The sequence below is a fragment of the Nicotiana sylvestris genome, chromosome 2, assembly GCF_000393655.2.
Source record: "Nicotiana sylvestris chromosome 2, ASM39365v2, whole genome shotgun sequence".
Taxonomy (NCBI): Eukaryota; Viridiplantae; Streptophyta; class Magnoliopsida; order Solanales; family Solanaceae; genus Nicotiana; species Nicotiana sylvestris.
In genome coordinates this window covers 15,112,486-15,134,812 of record NC_091058.1, presented here as the reverse complement: position 1 = coordinate 15,134,812, position 22,327 = coordinate 15,112,486, and the positions used below count along the sequence as shown (strand labels likewise).

General features: G+C 37.8%; 2 protein-coding genes across 3 annotated transcripts; both read left to right on the top strand.

Moving 5' to 3' along the window:
- Positions 1-11,336: 11,336 nt before the first annotated feature.
- On the top strand, positions 11,337-14,555 carry LOC104222098 (cyclin-B1-2-like). Its single transcript, XM_009773278.2, has 4 exons — positions 11,337-11,553; positions 11,650-11,750; positions 13,130-13,227; positions 14,339-14,555. Exons 1-4 carry the CDS (start codon positions 11,428-11,430, stop codon positions 14,437-14,439), a joined length of 426 nt encoding a protein of 141 aa, XP_009771580.1. The 5' UTR covers positions 11,337-11,427; the 3' UTR covers positions 14,440-14,555.
- Positions 14,556-15,924: 1,369 nt separating this feature from the next.
- On the top strand, positions 15,925-20,748 carry LOC104222097 (uncharacterized). Of its 2 annotated transcripts, XM_009773276.2 has the most exons (7): positions 15,925-16,492; positions 16,593-16,715; positions 18,325-18,689; positions 19,114-19,858; positions 20,007-20,103; positions 20,193-20,247; positions 20,362-20,748. In XM_009773276.2, exons 1-7 carry the CDS (start codon positions 16,018-16,020, stop codon positions 20,422-20,424), a joined length of 1,923 nt encoding a protein of 640 aa, XP_009771578.1. In that variant the 5' UTR covers positions 15,925-16,017; the 3' UTR covers positions 20,425-20,748. The 2 variants fall into 2 exon arrangements, with proteins under 2 accessions (XP_009771578.1, XP_009771579.1); XM_009773277.2 differs by lacking the exon at positions 15,925-16,492 and having other exon boundaries at positions 18,281-18,689.
- Positions 20,749-22,327: the final 1,579 nt, after the last annotated feature.

Below are 22,327 nucleotides of genomic sequence, written 5' to 3'. Positions count from 1 at the left end.
CTGTTACGCAACGCCTTCCTGATGATCTTTGGAAGGGCAACGTAAGGCTAAGCAACCGATGTCAGTGCGGTTGCTGTCCGCCAATGAGGTCCTCGCCGCACGCTAGACTAGATTGTCAGTGCCGTGCGGGAAAACCAATGTCGTAAGCAAATTGCGGAAGCTGAGAGAGAATTGGGTTTTGAATGATGATGATGATTTTATTGCTGAATGAAAATGATGATTACAATGATGTGGTGTCGAGGGGGAGAGACACCAGAAAATGCTGATTGAAATGTTTGATTGTTTGGTCCCCCTTAATAATGCTTAAAAAAAATAAACCAACATTACAAGACTAGTCCTAATAAAGCTGTAGAAGCACACTGAAATGAAAATGATGAAAACTAGTCTATGATTACAATGAAAAGGACTTAGATTATTACAAGGAAAAACTAAGTCCGATGGCAGCATCTTTGTCTTGCGGGTCTGCGCGCGCGTTGCTGTGGGCGCGCGCGACACTTGATGTGCTGGCCTGAGGCTGGGCACTGGTGCTTGGCATCAGGGTCTGTGCGCGAGGCGCTGATGGAATGGGCCTGCAGCTGGGCGCTGGCGAGGCATCAAGGATCTGCGCGCGCGGCATTGTCAGGGCGCGCGGCGCTGTTGTCATTGGCCAGCCCTTGGGCGCTGGCGAGAGGCATCGGTGGGGCGACAGAGGCACATGCGCGCTTGTCACTTGGCGCAGCCAAGACCACGGGGCCGACCATGGCGCTAGGCATTGTGAGGCTTGCTAGGCCGCCATGGGGCGCGGCCAAGGGGTCATGGGGCATGTCTGGAAAGCAGCCCATGACAGTAAGTATGAACAAATTCAGACTGTGAAACTGCGAATGGCTCATTAAATCAGTTATAGTTTGTTTGATGGTATCTACTACTCGGATAACCGTAGTAATTCTAGAGCTAATACGTGCAACAAACCCCGACTTCTGGAAGGGATGCATTTATTAGATAAAAGGTCGACGCGGGCTTTGCCCGTTGCTGCGATGATTCATGATAACTCGACGGATCGCACGGCCATCGTGCCGGCGACGCATCATTCAAATTTCTGCCCTATCAACTTTCGATGGTAGGATAGTGGCCTACTGTTAGGGCCTGACTTTTTGTCATCGGGCGTGGCACGGTTGTGGCAAGGATTTGGGCGTGATGGCCTTGTCATTGGCCTATGTGCGGGCAAAACGATCATGCGGATGAATGACAAGACAGTGTCATTATGGGCTGTCAGGAACAAGTATTGGCCGAGATCTTTGGAACGACAAGATATGCTTGGCAAAGGCTTGAGAAGGCAGCAAGGACTAATTGGGGCGGCATGGCATGGCATGCGCGCCAAAGTCAGTAAAACAAAAATCAGAAAACTGTTAGAAGAATAAAGAAATGTATAAAATAGTAAAGAATCAGAAATATTCCGAGTCCACAATTTTTCTGTGCGTCCTTAAGGAATTTTAACCCCCTCACACGTTGCCAAGGTAATGGATTAAATCCTCCCAGGATAAAACGGAATAAACCTTCCTGCAACAGTGGCAATACAAACTGCAGGATACCAACGAACTCAAAGAACGAAGCAAAATCACACTTACGAATTTGAGAGAGAGAGACTGCGAATTAGGATGCAGTATATTCAGAAAGAAAGAAGTTCTGGAGTGTTTTTCATCTCTAGAAGATGCGGCCTTGCCTCAGAATTTATAGGCAAATATTAGAAGAGGTGTCTGGAAAGGTGCCTTTTTAGAAAATATGCGGTCTGCCGCGGTTCTACCGCGATCGCGGCAGAACCGCGGCCATAGAGGATCTCTGAAACTGACTATCGCTATTCTACCGCAGTCGCGGCAGAACCGCGGCCAGCGAGGCCCTCTGAACTTTCAGCAGGGTTTTGGCGTAGTTTCAGCAGTGATTTGGCATATTAAATAATTAAATAAATTTTGTCCAAAAAATAATCTTATCGATCATTTGACAAATCCAAAGCCGAAGCCGAAGCCGAGCGAGCGACGACGACGGCGCGAGGGTTCATTCTCTTCAACTCCTTTTAAGAGCTTTAAGAAGTGAATCTATATATAAGCACACAAATGTGATTGTCCCTCACCAATGAGGGACAAAGTGCAAGACAAAAGTTCACTTCTTCAAATTTTTATTTTTCCTCCATTTTATTTCCCTCCATTTCCAATTCACACTTCTTCTACTTTAAAGCCCAATGGCTTAAAGTCCAACAATCCCCCACATGAATGGGAATGGCTGTATCAAGAAAGATCATAGATGAAAGCTATGTGATTTTGCAAGTAAGGATTAATTGCATCTGGATAAGTAGGTTTCCCTTTGAACTTTCCGTAGTGAACATATGTCGGATATACTCGGTCAATCGGTAGATTTGATATCTTTGAACCGTCGAACTTTAGTGTATACCTAGACAACCATATGTCACACAACCAACCCTTAACCGTCTTTTGGTTCTCATTGTTGTGTTCGTTTTAGCCATGAACACCGCCTGGTCTCATAAGTGCGTAGAGAATTGGCCTTACAGAATTCTCCTTGAAGCGGCTTACACTTCACACTTACGTAGGTGATTCCTAAACGTGTAATCCTTTAGATTGACACTATTTGATAGATACCTCATCAAACTTTGGTAATCATTAAAGAACGTGTAAAGTTCTATCCTTGTTACTGAACATTGTCTTCATCACGAGAATGGACCAAAGATTTTATTTTGACAATGTTGAACCGGTCAATCACAACTTTGTTTGAGCTCCTTGAACCTAGATCTCGGAACATCCAAAATTCTAGGTAGAGTTACCGCCATGTTGACTTGTCCTCGGCCATAGTCCCATTCCCTTAGATGATTTCTCAACTCCCTCTCTAGTTAAGCCTTTTGTAAGTGGATCCGCAACATTATCCTTTGATCTTACATAATCAATAGTGATAATTCCACTAGAAAGTAGTTGTCTAACGGTATTATGTCTTCGTCGTATATGACGAGACTTTCCGTTATACATAACGCTCCCTGCCCGTCCTATTGCAGCCTCACTATCGCAATGTATGCAAATAGGAGCCAAAGGTTTTGGCCAGAACGGAATGTCTTCTAAAAAATTCCGAAGCCATTCAGCTTCTTCACCGGCTTTATCCAATGCTATAAACTCTGATTCCATTGTAGAGCGAGCGATACATGTCTGTTTGGAAGACTTCCAAGATACTGCTCCTCCACCAACAGTAAACACATATCCACTTGTCGACTTTGTTTCTGATGAGTCGGTTATCCAATTAGCATCATTATATCCTTCAATAACCACAGGATATTTATTGTAGTGCAAAGCGTAGTCTTGGGTATACTCCAAATATCCCAAAACTCGTTTCATAGCCACCCAGTGATGCTTGTTGGGATTACTTGTGAATCGACTAAGTTTACTTATTGCACAAGCTATATCGGGTCGTGTACAGTTCATGATGTACATTAGACTTCCCAACACACGAGCATACTCCAATTGAGACGTACTTTCGCCTTTATTCTTCATAAGATGATGGTTTAAGTCAATTGGAGTCCTTGCACTTCTAAATTCCAAGTGTTTGAATTTTTCAAGTACCATTTTCACGTAATGTGATTGAGACAAAGCTAGACCTTGAGGAGTCCTCTGGATTTTAATTCCTAGAATTACATCGGCAACTCCTAAGTCTTTCATATCAAACTTACTAGCAAGCATACGCTTAGTAGCTTGAATGTCGGCAATGTCTTTGCTCATTATTAGCATATCATCAACATATAAGCAAACAATGACTACATGATTTTGAACGTTCTTAATGTAAACACATTTATCACATTCATTAATCTTAAAACCATTTGACAACATTGTTTGGTCAAATTTCGCATGCCATTGTTTGGGTGCTTGTTTTAGTCCATAAAGAGACTTAACAAGTCTACACACCTTCTTTTCTTTTCCCGGAACCACAAACCCTTCAGGTTGGTTCATGTAAATTTCTTCCTCAAGATCACCATTTAAGAAGGCTGTTTTTACATCCATTTGATGGATTTGAAGACCATACAAGGCGGCTAACGCTATTAGCATCCGAATAGATGTAATTCTTGTTACCGGCGAGTATGTGTCAAAATAGTCAAGACCTTCTCGTTGTCTAAATCCTTTGACAACAAGTCTTGCCTTGTATTTGTCAATAGTACCATCGTCTTTCATTTTCTTCTTGAAAATCCATTTAGAACCCAACGTTTTGTTACCCGGAGGAAGATCAACCAATTCCCAAGTATGGTTGCTCAATATGGATTCTATTTCACTATTGACAGCTTCTTTCCAATATTGCCTTTGAGGAAGACATTGCTTCCTTGAAGGTACGAGGCTCATTTTCTAACAGGAAAGTCAGAAAATCTGGACCGAATGAAGTAGATGTCCTTTGACGTTTACTTCTTCTCGGATTTTCCTCATTAGGCATACCATCTGTTGTTTCCTCCCGAGGTCGTTTTGACTTTTGGCAGGTCACTTCACTTTCCTTTTTATACGGATAAATAGTTTCAAAGAATTCAGCATTATCTGATTCTATTATCGTATTAATGTGAATCTCAGGATTTTCTGATTTATGAACCAGAAAACGATATGCCTTGCTATTGGTTACATATCCAATAAACACACAATCAACCGTTTTTGGACCTATCTTAACCCTTTTAGGTTTAGGAACTTGTACCTTAGCTAAACACCCCCACACTTTGAAGTATTTCAAGCTAGGCTTCCTTCCTTTCCACTTTTCATAAGGAATGGACTGTGTTTTACTATGAGGTACACGATTGATTATCCGGTTAGCTGTAAGTATAGCTTCCCCCCACAAGTTCGGTGGTAAGCCAGAACTTATTAGCAATGCATTCATCATCTCCTTCAACGTTCGATTCTTCCTCTCCGCAATTTCGTTAGATTGTGGAGAGTAAGGGGCAGTTGTTTGGTGAATAATGCCATTTTCCAAACAAATTTCTTTAAAAGGAAATTCATATTCGCTACCCCTATCACTTCTTATCATTTTGATCTTTTTGTTTAGTTGCGTTTCAACTTCACTCTTGTATTCCTTGAAAGCATTAATTACCTCATCTTTACTATTAAGTAAATAAACATAACAGTATCTCGTGCTATCGTCAATAAAAGTAATAAAATACTTTTTCCCATCGCGAGATGGTGTTGACTTCATGTCGCAAATATCTGTGTGAATTAAGTCTAAAGGACTTGAATTCCTTTCAACGGACTTATAAGGATGCTTAACATACTTTGATTCCACACATATTTGACATTTGGAATTAATGCAATCAAATTTTGGCAATACTTCTAGATTTATCATCTTCCGCAATGTTTTGAAGTTTACGTGACCTAAACGCGAATGCCATAAAGTGTTTGACTCAAGTAAGTAAGAAGAAACATTCACTTTATTGATAGGAACTGCTATTACATTTAGCTTAAAAAGGCCCTCATTTAGGTAACCTTTTCCTACATATACATCGTTCTTACTAAGTACAACACTATTAGAAACAAAAATACATTTGAATCCATTCTTGACAAGAAGTGAGGTAGACACAAGATTCTTGCGAATTTCTGGAACATGGAGGACTTGATTTAGAGTCACTATTTTTCCCGACGTCATCTTCAACGCAATCTTGCCAACTCCTTCAATTTTGGCCGTAGATGAATTTCCCATGAAGATTGTCTCGCCGGGACCTGCGGGGGCATAAGAAGAAAATAACTCCTTGTTAGCACACACATGGCGGGTGGCTCCAGAATCTATCCACCATTCTTTCAGATTTCCTACCAAGTTGCATTCAGACAACATGGCACACAAGTCTTCTATTTCATCTTCAACCATGTTGGCTTGATTCTTTTTCTTCTTATCAGTCTTTGGCGCACGACAATCCACTGCCTTATGCCCAATTTTTCCACAATTATGGCAATTACCCTTGAACTTCTTCTTGCTTGGGTAATTCTTTGGTCCAGAAGCCTTCTTCCTTTTCTTATTTTGTGGTGCCTCCTCAACAATGTTTGCCCCCACAATTGTTGAGTTTCCACGTGACTTCTTTTCAGCATTTTTGTTATCTTCTTCTATCTTCAGACGAACAATCAAGTCTTCTAGTGTCATTTCCTTCCGCTTATGTTTAAGATAGTTCTTAAAATCCTTCCACAACGGAGGTAATTTCTCAATGAAAGCAGCGACTTGAAAGGCCTCATTTATGACCATACCTTCAATAACAAACTCATAATTAGTAATAAGATAAATCTTATTAATAAAATTATTGACTCGGGTCATACCTTCAGCCAGGAGGTCATGCACAATGACTTGTAATTCTTGGACTTGAGTTATGACTGACCTAGTGTCAATCATCTTGAAATCCAAAAACCTTGCAGCCACGAACTTCTTAAGTCCGGCATCCTCAGCCTTGTACTTCTTCTCAAGTGCATTCCAAACGCTTTTGAAGTTTCCATGACACTATAGACATTGTACAAGCCATCTTCCAAACAACTCAATATGTAGTTTTTGCACAAGAAATCAGAATGTTTCCATGCTTCAGTTACAACAAGTCGTTCATCATCCGGAGTATTCTCAGCCATGACCGGAGGATCCTCCTTGATGAAACGTTACAAACTCAACGTAGTAAGATAGAAGAGCATCTTCATTTGCCAGCGTTTGAAGTCAATACCGGAAAACTTTTCTGGTTTTTCTGCCGGTGCCATAACATGAGCAGGAGTAGAACGGCTTGACGAGGCAGCAACACTCGTAACAGTAGCATCCGTTCCTGCAACACTTCCATTAGTTTGGTTTTCATTCGTCATATTTCTGTAAAGTTGAAAACAATACAGAACTTGTTAAATCAGTGAAGTTTTGATATCTTCAAACTGAATACCAAACCAAACATAGAACACGTAACAATGGTGAAGTTTTTATATACTTCAAATCCGTACGTTTATTATTCCGGCAAAGTTTTTATGAACTTTAAACCGGACAGAAACTATTATAGGAGTAGAAAGCAACAAGGCTTTAGTCTCCAACAAAGTATATAGAAAACAGTTTAATAATCAACACAGAAACGTTAGTAATATTATAAAATTCCTTAAGCTTGTGAGCGTAACTGTGTTAAAATAAAAATCAGAAAACTGTTAGAAGAATAAAGAAATGTATAAAATAGTAAAGAATCAGAAATATTCCGAGTCCACAATTTTTCTTGTGCGTCCTTAAGGAATTTTAACCCCCTCACACGTTGCCAAGGTAATGGATTAAATCCTCTCAGGATAAAACGGAATAAACCTTCCTGCAACAGTGGCAATACAAACTGCAGGATACCAACGAACTCAAAGAACGGAGCAAAATCACACTTACGAATTTGAGAGAGAGGGACTGCGAATTAGGATGCAGTATATTCAGAAAGAAAGAAGTTCTGGAGTATTTTTCATCTCTAGAAGATGCAGCCCTGCCTCAGAATTTATAGGCAAATATCAGAAGAGGTGTCTGGAAAGGTGCCTTTTCAGAAAATACGCGGCCAGAGAGGCTCTATGAAACTGACTGCCGCGATTCTACCGCGGTCGCGGCAGAACCGCGGCCAGCGAGGCCCTCTGAACTTTCAGCAGGGTTTTGGCGTAGTTTCAGCAGTGATTTGGCATTTAATTAATTATTAAATAATTAAATAAATTTTGTCCAAAAAATAATCTTATCGATCATTTGCCGAAGCCGAAGCCGAAGCGACGACGACAGCGCGAGGGTTCATTCTCTTCAACTCCTTTTAAGAGCTTTAAGAAGTGAATCTATATATAAGCACACAAATGTGATTGTCCCTCACCAATGAGGGACAAAGTGCAAGACAAAAGTTCACTTCTTCAAATTTTTATTTTCCCTCCATTTTATTTCCCTCCATTTCCAATTCACACTTCTTCTACTTTAAAGCCCAATGTCTTAGAGTCCAACAAGAAATACGCAAGAATGGTTGAATACAATGTCTACTCGCACTTTAATTTCTTCTGTAATAAAGGTCGACCCAATAGAAAGAGATGAATGAAAAAACTCGGCCAAATAATTTAAGAAGCATGGTGAGTCGGCAAAGTTGACAGAAAGATGTTTTTGGATACTAATAATAGTTTTGTTTCATTTTACACATTGACAGCAAGAGACACACATTAAATAGGCAAAGTTTCTTTTTTCCTTCAAGACAACGGTTGATTAAGATTTTTCAAAGCCACCGATTAAGATTAATTAAAAAACCTTAGTTGTTAATGAGAATAAACACAATTTTTAGAAAAGTCACTTAAATCATATCAGTTTTTTCCTTTTATTTAAATGTTATTTTTAATATATTAGGGTATTTAACTTAAACATTCTACTAACAAATATAAATATATTAAAAATTCTACTATTTTTCCCTTCTCTTATCATAAGAACCACCACGTCCTTAGAGAAAAAAAATGAACCGTAGCCTTTTTGAAACGTTACCTTCTTAAAAGGTCATTATTTTAACGTTCGAAGAAAGGTTCCTTCTTCAATATTGTTCGTTCATCTACATTTTATTGTTGGTTTTCCTACACTAATTTTCGATTACTGCTAATATAATGTAGAATGTTTAATATAATATAGATAAGAGGGGTATTTTTATAATTTGACTTTTAAGTTATGAGCTTCCCACTTTTAATATAAATAACTAGTCTCAAGGTACGTGCGATGCGCGTGTATTCTATCTCAATGAGTGCTAATTTATTTAAAATTCGTGTTTAAATAATAAAGTAAAAGTATTAAGTTCCTAAATATAATTATATATGTTAAATGTACATAATAACTCAATAAATAAAGAAGCTCTCATAAAAATCCTCAATCATAAGTCAATAATTCAACTTAAAATTTATTTCAGTTTAATAATATTATAACTTTAATTTCACAAGTTATCATGCTTCCTTTTTCAGTTTCAGCAAGAACAAGTCCTTAAAAACCTTATAATTTTAATTTTACAAGCTATCATGCTTCCTTTTCGGTTAGCAAGAACAAGTCCTTAAAAAATTAAATAGTGCTGAAGGATAACTTAAAATATATAATCAGGCAACTAATAATCTACAACTTTCATATGATCACAAAATTAAATTAAATAGCAATAAAAAAAATATATTTAAAAGGATACTAAAGCAAGCTTGTGAGAGAATTTATAATTGAAAGAAGACTTTTCCATGACATATTAACTCCAGAAAATGACTTAGAATTAGAATTAAAAAAAAGGGTAGTCCGGTGAATAAGGCATCCCGCATAATTTAAGTGAATGATCTATATAAAGTAAAATTTTAATATTTTAAAGTTCTAAGTATTAGAAATTTTAGTCCACATAATAAAAAAAATTAATAAATAAAAGTTTTATTAATTTTAAACTTCTAAAAATTATAAAAATAATTAAATGACTTATTAAATGAATTATTTTTTATATAATAATTAACATTAATTTGGAGGGACTTCAGATTTTCTTTTTTGCTTATAAAGATCAAGTTTAAAATGGAAAAAAGCGTTAGTTTTAAATTTTAGTCTTTTATTATAGGTATTTTATTAAATAATCTAGAATTGAAATATAATAAGCACATTATCTCTTATTAATAAAAGAAATGGAAAACAAACGTGATAAAAGTAAGTCCTATAAATTAGAATTCATGCCTATTTTAAACAAGGAAGTATTTAATATACAAAATATGGTTAGTTTTGAAGTCCTAAATTTTAGGCAGATAACTTATTTTAATATTTTATCCAATATATAATATTTTTTAAAGGGTAAAAAAGGCAAACGACATTTCGCTAAGGGCCTTCGTGCTTTTAATATAGTATAGATATAGATATAGATAGATAGATTGATTTGTATATAGTTGGTAAATTGTATATGACCATATAATTAAGTTAAAACTTAATTAGAGAGGGTAGATAAGTTTCTCATATAGTATAGGTAGGTAAAACTCCCTAACATTATTGAAATAAGGCCTTAAAAGTCGTAAAAATTGCACAGGGCGCCCGATTTGGTCGCCTCCATTTAACCTATACTTATATTTTTAAAATTATTTAACCTATGCCCTAATTTTTACAACTTCAGGCCCCTCCTTCTTCCTGCTACCTGTGCGCTCCTTTCTTCCTCCTTTCTTTTCATTGGAAAACTGTAACGTGGAATTATGTATAACGAACATACACATAAAAGAAAAAAGGAAATCTTGCTTTTCTTTCTGTACGATGAGGGCAAAACAGATATGTGAAGGAAGAGATCTTCATCGTCTACTGTATACGAATGGAATAGCATTGGATCTCCTGATTTTAATATCGAGATTGCAATTTTCAGCACAATGTGCCTAAAACCAATGGATCCCATCCCATGACTCGAATATTGTTGGCCTGAGTTTACATAGTAATGTAAACTGCAGTGTTACTTGATGAACATAAATGGTGCAATTTATGAAAATTTTCAAGCTACTGCTACAAACTTGATAAGATCACATCAGGTTTAAGGAAAGCTTCTTTGAGGCAGTAAACCTATAACGAGTTTGTGACTTTAAATATAGTCCATAATCAGCTGAAGTTCAGCAAATATATAACAAAACTTCAGCTAAAACATGCTGAAGTTCAGCAAATAGAGAACAAAACTTTAGCTAGTAGAATGCTTAAGTTCAACAATTACAAACAAAAACTTCATCCAACACTAAGTATACGCGAAAAACTTAAGCTAAAACATGCTGAAGTTCAGCAAATAGAGAACAAAACTTCAACTAGTACACTTCAGCTTATTTTAGTGTTGAAGTTTTTACAATTGAACTAAATAACTTTAGCATCTTCTGCTGAGGTTTTTGAAAAAGCTTTATGACAAAACTAATGAATCCAGGACAAAACTTCAGCTTATTTAGTACTGAAGTTTTTGCAAATGAACTAAATAACTTCAACATCTTCTGCTTAAGTTTTTGAAAAAGCTTTACGACAAAACTATTGAATCCAGGACAAAACTTCAGCTAAAACATGATGAAGTTGAGCAAATAGAAAACAAAACTTCAGCTAGTAGAATGCTTAAGTTCAACAATTACAAACAACTTCAGGCTCGTCTACTAAAATGCTAAATTTGTGTGATTGCCTTTGCTACTTAGGACCATATACCTAAAATTTACGCGAAAAGTGGGTACGCTTGTAATTTTTTTTACAAAGCGATTATAAATTAAAACGTGACCCAAAAAGAGTATAAATGGAAATCCCCTTAAAAGTCCCAAAATCCAGGGGCCCATTTACACTTTGGAGTTCATGTGAGGCCCCATCTACACCATAGGTCCATAACAAGAAGAGGCCCGGCTACAAAATTCATAAACCCAGTTCTGCCCCTTCTTTTCTTGTTCAGAAAGATTTGTTTCCTTTGAAATACTTTTACAGAGCCAGAAGAAGAAAAAGAAGAAGAGAGCAATGGAAGCTTCAAAGACAATAGCACACGAAATCGGGGGAGTGAGAAACGATGCTTTCCGATTCGGTCTTCAGGGTGTTAAGAGCGACATCGCCGGATCTCATCCTCTTGAGTCTGCCTATCACTCTGTATTATTCCTTCTCCACACTATTCGATTCTTTTGCCTTTACATATGTTTCCTCTGTTTGATAGTCTGATTATTTAATTTCCTTTTTTGGGAGCAGACGAAGGTTAGGCAGGAGGAGATGAAGAGGAAGGTACTTGCTAACACTTACGGGTCGGCTTTACCTATGAAGTTAGAGCTCGATCGCCAAATTCTTTCCAGGTTGGTGTTTCTTACTTGTTAAATTTTTTAATGGATTATTAGACTCTAGCTGTAGTATTGATTTATTGTTTTGGTGTAAATCCTCTGGAAAATGTAGGGTTTTGAGTTGCAGAAGCACCTTTCTTTTGTGCTCGCTAGGGTTTTATTCTTGTTTTCAGTTTTAATATTATAGAAGTCGAAATGGACTTGAATAGAGGCTAATTTATTACGGATATGGGTGTAGTTGATTGATTGATTTTCTAATAAAGTTCTCGACTTTTTGTTTAATCAACAACTACTATGCCTCAATCACAATTGGGTAAATTTAATGGGCTTTTCATGCTCATGGCTTGTGACTCATTTTTCCTTTTCTTCTTTAGATTTCAGGTCTTCGTCCAACTAGACTGAAACCCCTTGTTAATTTGATTTAAGTTATACTTAGTTAGGAGCCCTCTCCCTTTGTATAGGTAGGGAAGGCTGTCTGAGTTGAGTGAGACTGAGCTGGGTGTGCTCCTACAAGCGTTAGTTTTCCATTCATACTTCTAGCTGATATCATATTCCTTATGTTCTTGATGCTTATATCAGCTTCAAGCCCTCCCCAAGATGAATATAAGAGGCATGCCTTGTTTATTTTCTCCACATTTTGTAGAGGTGTAGTGCATCCATTATTGTGAATATGCACTAAAGTTTTATCACTTTTATGTGGGTAAAATTAAAATGTCAAGTATCGTACTTAACTATTATCAAGCACCCCCCCCCTCCCCCGCCCCCCGCGGCGGTTACTCTAGTATCCCCACTTTGCGCCCCTGGCCTGCAATCCTCTCCTTCACACAATCATGTCCAGCGTCCTTGTCAATCTTAAGACCTTTCACAACTTTCAAAAAGATATAGGATTGATCTTGATTGAGAATGCGAGAATTTGGTCAAATTGTATTCAGCATTCACACAGTATGAGAGGGAGGTTCGTATTCTCAAATTAAAGGGTATGTCGATTAGTAGCCAAACTGGAAGAGGGTAAGTAGTTCAACCAAAACAAATCCCATTAGTTTTGATTAATGGGAATGTTGACAAGAAGATGGTTAAATCAAGGGCTAAATGTGGGAACATCCGCTGTTAGAATTGCAATTGAAAACTTACATCATTTCGAAGGCTTTGACAAAGGCCTTCAATTTCATCTTGCAAGTACCATTCTGAGAATAAGATTTCTTTTAGATTAGATAAAGAAAGCTCACCAGCAGGTTTTTCTATGTAAAATTCCTATATTTTTTGTTCCAACTGTTCAAACTTACTCTCTTTCTGGGTTTCAGAACATTTATACTCATGCAGAGGGAATCTGTTTGACAGCAGGAGTTTTAGGTCTTTCTTTATTCTGAATCTCTTTTCCCTTCTAAAATTTGCAGATTTCAGAGGCCACCGGGCGCAATACCATCTTCAATGGTGGGGTTAGAAGCCCTAACAGGAGGTTTGGAAGACTTTGCTTTTGAGGACTACCTGAATGGTATCAAAATTTAATGCTACGCTTTCTGGTTATGGTTTTGCTGCTTTTTATTAAATAAAAAAGTAAAATCACTGCTTGTTGACTGTTCTTTTCATTGGGAGATGTCTTTAGTTGATCTGCCATTCATCTGGTTGCCGTTGACCTATAATACTGGAGTCGTTAAAAAATCAAACTCATAAGACACTGGAGCAAAATTGCTTATTGATACAACTCTAAGGTCTAGTAAAAATGTTTCAGCTTATTTGGGCAAGTTTAAGAAACCGGCATTAGATGATGGATATACTCCCTTTGCTTCATTTTATATGACAGTGTTTGAATATATTTTAGTAAAGAAAAACCTTTGGCACGTGAGTAAATACATATAACATTCTGAAATTACCTTCAAATAATGTGGTCTTTAACATGCAGTATCATTTCCATAAGAGTATGTCATTAGGAGAAACATTAGAGTGTTAAGGAGTAAGAAAGGTGTCAATCTTTTCAAATCGGACCAAAAAGGAAAGAGAGTCATGTAAAATTGAATAGATGGAGTAGTAATTCTCTTTGTAATTGTCTTTGGAACATATGTAGAAATTTTTTGTCATTATTCTTGGAATTAATCCAAGGTAAGACTTGCTTCTCTGGTACTTTTCCATCCGAATTTTTGGTGAAGTAGAAACTAGACAATCTGCTCAGCCTGATTAGACCCTGATCTGCTGCTTAAGTCATATTACGTGTTTCAGATTGGATGAAAGTTGATTTCATTGTACATAATGTGTGAACTTGTGTCAAATATTTCATCCCACTTGCTGGAACTTGTTGATGCTAAACGTACAGGAGAAAATTTCCATTGGTTTAACTAAGTTCGTCAGTGCATAAGATAGCCATCTAAGGCCTTAGCTTTAGTTTTGGGTTGTTATTTTCCTTATGTTAATTGAGTACTGGTAGTAAGGTTCTGCTTCTATTTAGCTTTGTGTGGAATTCATGGAGATACTTCGAGATGTTGGTGAGGGAAGACTGCTGTTGGATACCATCAGTTGGTCTCGACTTTGAGTTTGTTTAAGTAAAAGTCTGTATGAATAGATATACTTGAGATATTAACTTAATACGTGTTTCTTGATGCTTCTTACAGATCCCAAGGATTCTGAAAGTTTTCGTCCAGTTGACACGCATCATGGCATGGAAGTGCGCCTTGGGCTTTCTAGGGGACCTGTGTGTCCCAGCTTCATTTGAATCATTCGCAATTAATTGAGAATCTGTAATTGATAATGCTGCTGCTGTGTACTTCTCATCTTCCTTAAAACATTGTGTCATTGGGTATTTTAATATAGTTGGATTTTGGGAACAAACAATTGCTGATTCTTTTTTTCTTTCCCTATCGTTATTCTTCTTTCTTCTTGCTTTATTTCCTTCTCGTTATCTGTTTCAATGCGAACAATTTCACATTCGCACACATGAATTCTCATTTCCTTGTCTTCTACTAACGGGGCAACCGGTACTAGCTTCTCTTTCCTTTGTGATAGGAAAAATGAGGATTGATCCAATCTTCTCCCTGTAATCTAATAGTATTAAACAGTTTAGGGATCAGGGTAGAATAGATCTGTTCTGCCTTCGGACCTTAAGGATCCGTTTGGCCATAGATTTTGCCAAAATAAACTCAGGTTTGGTTTGGCAAACACATGTTTGGCCATAGATTGTTATTTCACATCTAATTCAAAAGTGCACGTATTATATGAGCTTGTGTTTTGTTTTATCTATCACTTTACTTTCTCTTTTTTGATGTGAGGTTTGCCTAATGTATCGTGTATATTCCTTTTATCAGAAATTTCTCATCTTACAAAATTGTCAAGCCTACTCCTTGCCCGTCCTCATTAGCTCTTCCTCAATCTTGGATGTGCATCAACTTGATTCTATTACAGTGGTGATGGAAATTTTCGGGGGCTAAGGTACAATTGGTCTAAGTTGTAGTTTAGGTTCTACTCCATTCGCAACATTCATACCAGAGTACAATGTGTGAATGTGGAAGGTAAATTCTGCATTGTTATAATCAATCGGTTCTTCAATATATAAATGCCTGAGAATCACAACCTATATGAGAAGAAGTATGTCAATCCCTCTAAACCATGACATCATGTCAGAAGGTAAATACTTAGATGCATCTAATGTTTATATCAATCCATCTAACACATTTTAATATACCCATCAACACATATTTTAATATACGTGTTGCTACTAAACATGGCCGACACTAATGTTATCATAGGTAAGGCTTGTGCCTTTGATCCCAAAATTTAGAGGTCCTATTTTTAGAAATAATAGGTTTTATAGCTATTAAACCATAATCAGTTAATGCATATAGAAGCAAGGTTTTTCGAATCAAACCACTGACAAAATAACACGTTTGGGTTGTCATACTTTGTTCAGCAACACGTAATTATTATCCTTATAACAAGTAAATATAATTTCCTTATTACACGAACAAGCAATATGAAGCCTAAGAAGATTATAACATGACATTGAAGTACTCCCAATAGTTTTACAGCAAGTCATGATAATGGCGAGAAGTACAACTATACAAGTACAACGGGGCTAGAAACTAGAAAGAGGGACGTGTGAGTAGATATTGTCTACACAGCATCCACCATTAAAAATAAAAAAGGAAAAAGTTACGAGTCGTAAAACTATAGCCGTTTTTTTAACACTCCCAGCTGAAGCAGCACTGTAAAACTAACGCAGCTCACAAACCCTGCCCACCTGAAATCCCATCTCTGATTCTATCCCCTCAACTAAAACCCTAGATTTCTCCCTCCCATGGACTCTCGCCGAGTTCCTCGAACCGTAAGCGACCCTAAGGTTCGTCAAGTCGGGTTCTTCGCTCCACCCGACCGTTCCCAATCGGGTCCTAACATCCAATTTTCTTCTTCTCCTCCAGTTTCCGATCTATCCCCTTCTGGTAACTCTCTTTCCCCCGTTATGATCCCTCCTCCACGTCATCTCTCCGCCGACTTATCCCTACCCCGTCCCCCTCAGGCACCGTTATCCCCGCTGCGCCGTGATTCTATCCCCGTCGGCAGCTACAATCCCTCTGAATTCTCTTCTCCTACTACCACTGACTTCCCGGCTGATGATTCATCCTCTCCTGGCTGGCATCGCCGGGGTAGTTCTGGAAAATTTGCTACTTCTCTTCCCTCCGCAGGATTTGAAATGCCTGCCGCCAAGCAGAACAGCTTTACGGTCTCTAGATTGACTACTGTCTCCAAGGCTAACGTGCCTTTAGGAGTAACAGGTGTTTCTCTCTCTTCCCTTTTCTATGTCAATATTAGTACCTTTTTGTCGATATTAGTACCCTTTTCATATTGATAAAATTATCTGTATTTTGTATTTAGATAAGGATGGGGAAGTGCAGAAAGAACGAACTGCTAGTTCAAAACCATTGAAAGAGAAAACAACCAAGGCCGAGAGGCGTGCTCTTCAGGAAGCTCAAAGAGCTGCAAAAGCTGCTGCTAAAGGTTTATTTTTTATTTCGTGATTAGGTTTCATGGCATCTTTTTTCTATATGTTTTTTTTTCCTAACGAAATTAGCTATTAGTACAAGTTATGATACTATTATCTAATCAAAAGAAAGGTGGATTATGGTGTCGTTATTTGTCTTAGAACTGAATAAGGAATGGTTATATTTCGTGTGGAGGCTCATTGTTTGAGCTAGGGGATCATAGTCCTTTGTTAATATATTGTTTTTTTTACATGCTAGCACATGTTAAAATTAGAGCTAATTGGTTTAAAGAAATATTGCTGCTTATATCCTTAGAGAGGATGCATTTGATCATCCTTTTGTTAATCAATTTTTTTTCTTTCAATCGTATTTAATATGAGTTATACTTTTGGAACATCTGATGTTTTTGGAAAATCAAGAGCTCTGCTCATTTGGTGGCATTTGGCTGAGAAATATTTAAAGCACATCTATAAGTCTTGCAGATTATAGACAAAGCCCTGCAAATCTTGATTTCTTCCTTATGTTTGTTTATGGGGGTTAAAAGTAAATTCTACAGAGTGGTGGTTAGACCAACTTGCTATATGGGCCGTAGTGTTGGCCAGTTAAAAATTTCCATGTCCAGAAGATGAAAGTAGCGAATGAGAATGCTAAGATGGATGTGTGGGCATACCAAAGAGACATAGCCAGGAATGAAGATATTTAGGCCAAGGTAGAAATGTTATTTGTGGTGGACAAGATGTGGAAAGTTGGGCTAAGATGGTTCGGGCATGGTGGGTTTGAGGAGAGGTAGAGGTAGGCCGAATAAGTATTGGGGAAGGGTGATTAGGCAAGACATAGCTCATCTCCAACTTACCGAGGACATGACCTGTGATAGGAGGGTATGGAGGTCAAGGATTAGGGTAGAAGGTTAGTGGTAGGGTAAGGTCTGTGTACACAGTACCCTCCCCAGACCCCACTTGGGAGATTATACTGGTGTTGTTGTTTGTTTTTTTTTTTGGGGGGGGGGGGGAGTTAAAATGGCTGTAACAACTAAATGTCGTCCTGTTGCGTAGATATTGTCCATTCTTAACTTGCAGTTTAGTGCCAGCAAGCTGGCTTGTTTAGGTATCGTTTGTTGCTGGACGCTTGGAATGCCAGATATGTATACCTTAAAATGAATGTGAAGACAATATCTATTTAGTAGGGCTAAAGGCATTAAAGAAAAGGAAAAATCTAGTATACATGTGGGTCTTCGGTATTTTCTTTCCATGTAAGTAGAGAATCTTTGACTTCATTTTAGTGGTTGAGGGAGATCGTACCCATACCAGTTTGTTGCAGTATGGCATTTCTATGCGCTGCTCTCCACAATTCAGATGTTCTATGACATCCAAACTCTCTTTTGGCATTTCTATGTCCTTTGCTCTGCCACACATCATTGCTTGTTAGGATTAATTTTACAGAATTTCTTATCTTATTTGGACTTGATTCTTATTCAAAAGGCATTCTTTATTTGGAATGTGTTGTGCATAAAAAATATTACTGCAGGGAAAATGCTTTTGCTTTGTTCTTTGATTCAGATTATGTCTTGTATCCTTTCTACAGAATCGTAAAACTTATGTTGGGTTGTCCTGATGATTATATGCCAGCTGACGGAACTAAGACCGCCACTGCTGCTTCTGGAGATCTTAAATCATCAAATTTAAACCCAGTAAAGATTGCCAAGGGCACTTCACAAAAGAAAGAAAGCCCTCCTGTTGCAACTACTGAAAAAAAGGGCAGTGATCGTGCAACAGATAAAGATAGGAAAAAAGATGTTCCTCATCCACGGATGCAATTTGATGATAAGAGTCGTGTGGAAAAGGCGAAGAAGCGCTCAGTAGTAAAGCAAACTGAAGCCAAAAACAGGGTTGAACTTTTTAGGCATTTGCCTCAATATGAACATGGAACAAGACTTCCCGAGCTTGAATCAAGATTCTTCCAACTAGATCCAGTTCATCCTGCTGTTTTTAAGGTATACCCTGATTGTGTTACCTTTCTTTTCCATTTCATTTTATTTTAGTTTTTCTATTTGGGGTTGAGGAAGGACATTTAACCACACTGCCACTGTAATGTTGCTTAAATTTAACCTTTAGAGGTTTCCACCCCCCCCCCACCCACCCCACCCCCACCCCCACCCCCACCCTCACCCAAAAAAAAAAACTCACCACCCCCTTAAAAGAAGGGAATCAGGGTGAATTATGGCCGCTTTGACCATCTTTGTTAAATGTGGGAAATGTAATAAGAACTGTGTGGCATCATGACTCCTGAAGAATCAAGGAAAGCTGCAAATCCTTTTCTTTTTGGCTACGCGGGTATATGATTGACTAGGAGCTAATATCCTGTTAATACTTTAAAACTTCTTGCATTGAAATCTTGGATTTTCTACTTGGTATTAGGTTGGGCTGAGATATTTGGCTGGAGATATATCTGGTGGGAATGCCCGCTGTATTGCTATGCTTCAAGCTTTTCAAGAGTCCATCAAAGACTACTCAACACCCCCAGAGAAAGCTCTTATAAGAGACTTGACTGCAAAAGTTAATTGTTATGTTTCATTTTTGATCGAGTGCAGGCCCCTCTCAATCAGCATGGGGAATGCTATTAGGTTTCTTAAAACTAGGATTGCCAAATTGCCTTTGACTTTGTCAGAATCAGAAGCTAAAGCCATTCTTCTGACAGATATTGATCGCTTCATTAGTGAAAAGATAATACTTGCAGACAAGGTGATAGTCAAGCATGCAGTAACTAAAATAAGGGATGGTGATGTTCTTCTCACATATGGATCATCCTCTGCTGTTGAAATGATTTTGTTACATGCTCATGAGCTTGGCAAGGATTTCCGTGTCGTAGTAGTAGACGCACGTCCAAAGCTTGAAGGGCGATTACTGCTTCGTCGGTTGGTCGGGAAGGGGGTTAAGTGTACATACACTCATATAAATGCCATTTCTTATATCATGCATGAAGTTACTAGAGTACTTTTAGGTGCTTCATCAGTTTTGTCCAATGGAACTGTTTATTCAAGGGTTGGAACTGCAAGCGTTGCTATGGTTGCTAATTCATTCCGGGTACCTGTCTTGATATGTTGTGAAGCGTATAAATTTCATGAAAGGGTTCAACTTGACTCAATTTGCTCTAATGAACTTGGTATGTGTCACCCCTCAACCCCCAGCAGACGGTGCACTAGGGGTTTTAATTGTTTTTATGCTGATTGCTTCCTTCAGGGGGTGGTTATACCTGAAGTAGTATCTGATGGTACCCTGTTTCTTACTAGCTCAGCCTTGTGTCTGTACAGGTGATCCAGAAGCTATAGCTAAGGTTCCCGGGAGAATGGAAATTAACCACTTGGATGGTTGGTCTAACAGTGATAATTTACAACTGCTGAATCTGATGTAAGTATCATTATATCAGATATATGATATTCGGTTTTTATTGGCTAACCAGTCAAGTTTCTGGAACTTCTTATTTTCAACCCTTACAGTTACGATGCAACACCTTCAGACTATGTATCAATGATAATCACAGATTATGGCATGGTAAGTCATCAATACTCGTGTTTATATCATTTCCTCCCTGGAGATTTCCTGAGGTAAATTAGCTGAACAAGCATGATATTGAGTATAACTTCGAGTTCATCTCAACGTATGCAGATCCCTCCTACAAGTGTTCCTGTTATTGTTCGAGAGTATCGCAGAGAATATTTATGGACATGAAAGGAGCACAACTGGGAGCTACAAATCACATAGTTGCCTCGAGAAAAGCAAAGGGAGACCTATGCACCAGTTTTGTGCCCCCCTTGCTAGCCTGCATCTCAAAGATATTGATAGGGACATGGATTTGAGACCTCTACCTTTGCTTTTGAGTTATATGCCTCAGGTTTTGGGTTCTCTATTTTTAGCTGACCCTAAGAAGAGTGCGATTTCTCCGCCTCTCAGGGCAATTTTGGGAATGTATTCTCTCGATAGAAACAGATTTGCAAAATTGTGATCAGATTTTCATATGAATAACAGTTCATGAAGCCAGACACCTTCCTCCCCTCCTGGGCCCAGAATCATGTTTCTTTTTGGTGTATTTTAATTTTTAATTTTCTTGTCAACGAAAAGCATGTCGGTGGTAAGGCGCTCTTACATGGCATGTGGGCACAACTTTTCTATTAGTCTATCAGGATGTTTAATACTCCATTTATTTTTCTGATAGAAAAGGAGGAACTAATTATACTTGTTCATTAATAGCATTTTTATACACCTTCGTTATAGATATATGAACGCTTCTGAGAGCCAGGATTTCCATGAGAAGAAAAGATTGTTGCGCACGGATTGACCCAATTCAATCTTTGTTGAGGTTATGTTTTAGGAAATCAAGGGGCAAGAAACAATATCAGGGAGCGCTAGAAAATTTAGACGTGACCTTCAATACCAAAACTAGACAATTGGTGAAATTAGTCTCAACGACCGATAGACGATAATCAGCTGCATTATAGAAGATGAACATTAGATTCGTTTCTTTGGAAGGTTACACACAAAAAGAACAAAGGAAATATCTATCGAAATTAGTCTCTAGTTAATAGCAACAACAACGATCCAGTAAGATCTCACAAGTGGGGTCTGGGGAGGATAGTGTGTACGCAGACCTTACCTCTACTCCGAGGGAATAGAGAGGCTGTTTCCGATAGACCCTCGACTCAAGAAGACGATGTCTGTAGTAAATAGGTGATCAAAAAAAAAAAAGTAAAGTAAGTAGGAGATCGAGGTATGGAATCAGTGATATTTTGTTCAATAAACATGAAAAAAACAAAAAATATTTCTCGAACGAGCGGTTCATAACTTTATAGGTAAGCCAGTGCAATTTTAGTCACTCTTCTACGATGCAGATGATCTTTTTTCAAATGATCAAGGTGGTCATGAAAGTCCCTAAAATTTCAGACGTTGCAATAATAGTAACATTATAGCCACACAACACCAAATGATTTTCAGCTAAAATTGTATAAAGCGAATTACACAAGTGTGTCGATACTAATAAATCTATAGACAAAAACGAACACTTGTTTCTTTCTCTAATTGTCACAATGCCTCCATTATTTCTTTCCTCATCCCCCAATGAGATTTCATTTACAAAATGTTGATCGTTCATTTTTTAAAGATTTTTCCCTTGATTCGTACGACGTTAAGAATCCAAAGTATTCCGTGAGAGCCTGTATGAATAAGACTACAAGAGTGTAATATCTTATTCACTTGCTCAAGGCTAAGCAAACTAGCATCATCAGGAAATTAATCATCCCAAGGAGACGCATTGAAGAATCTGCCGTAATTACTAAGCAAGATAATTAATTTTATGGTCGACACGGTCTCCTAGGAACAAAATTGTTGGCAGGAATATGCTTTTATATTCTGAGCAGATAAAATTGAATAAGGATGAAGTAAGCACAAATATTGGCAGTTAGCTGCCAAAATATCAGTAATTTTCTTGAGTTTCAATATTCGAGGTTATACCAACAATTAACTTCATTACTTATAACTGTAGTGATTGTTTTTATAAATAATACAAAAAAAAAAAAAAAAAAATCATCCCTTACCACCATTGTTGAATGATTTTCCCCCTACTTTTTGTTATTAAGGG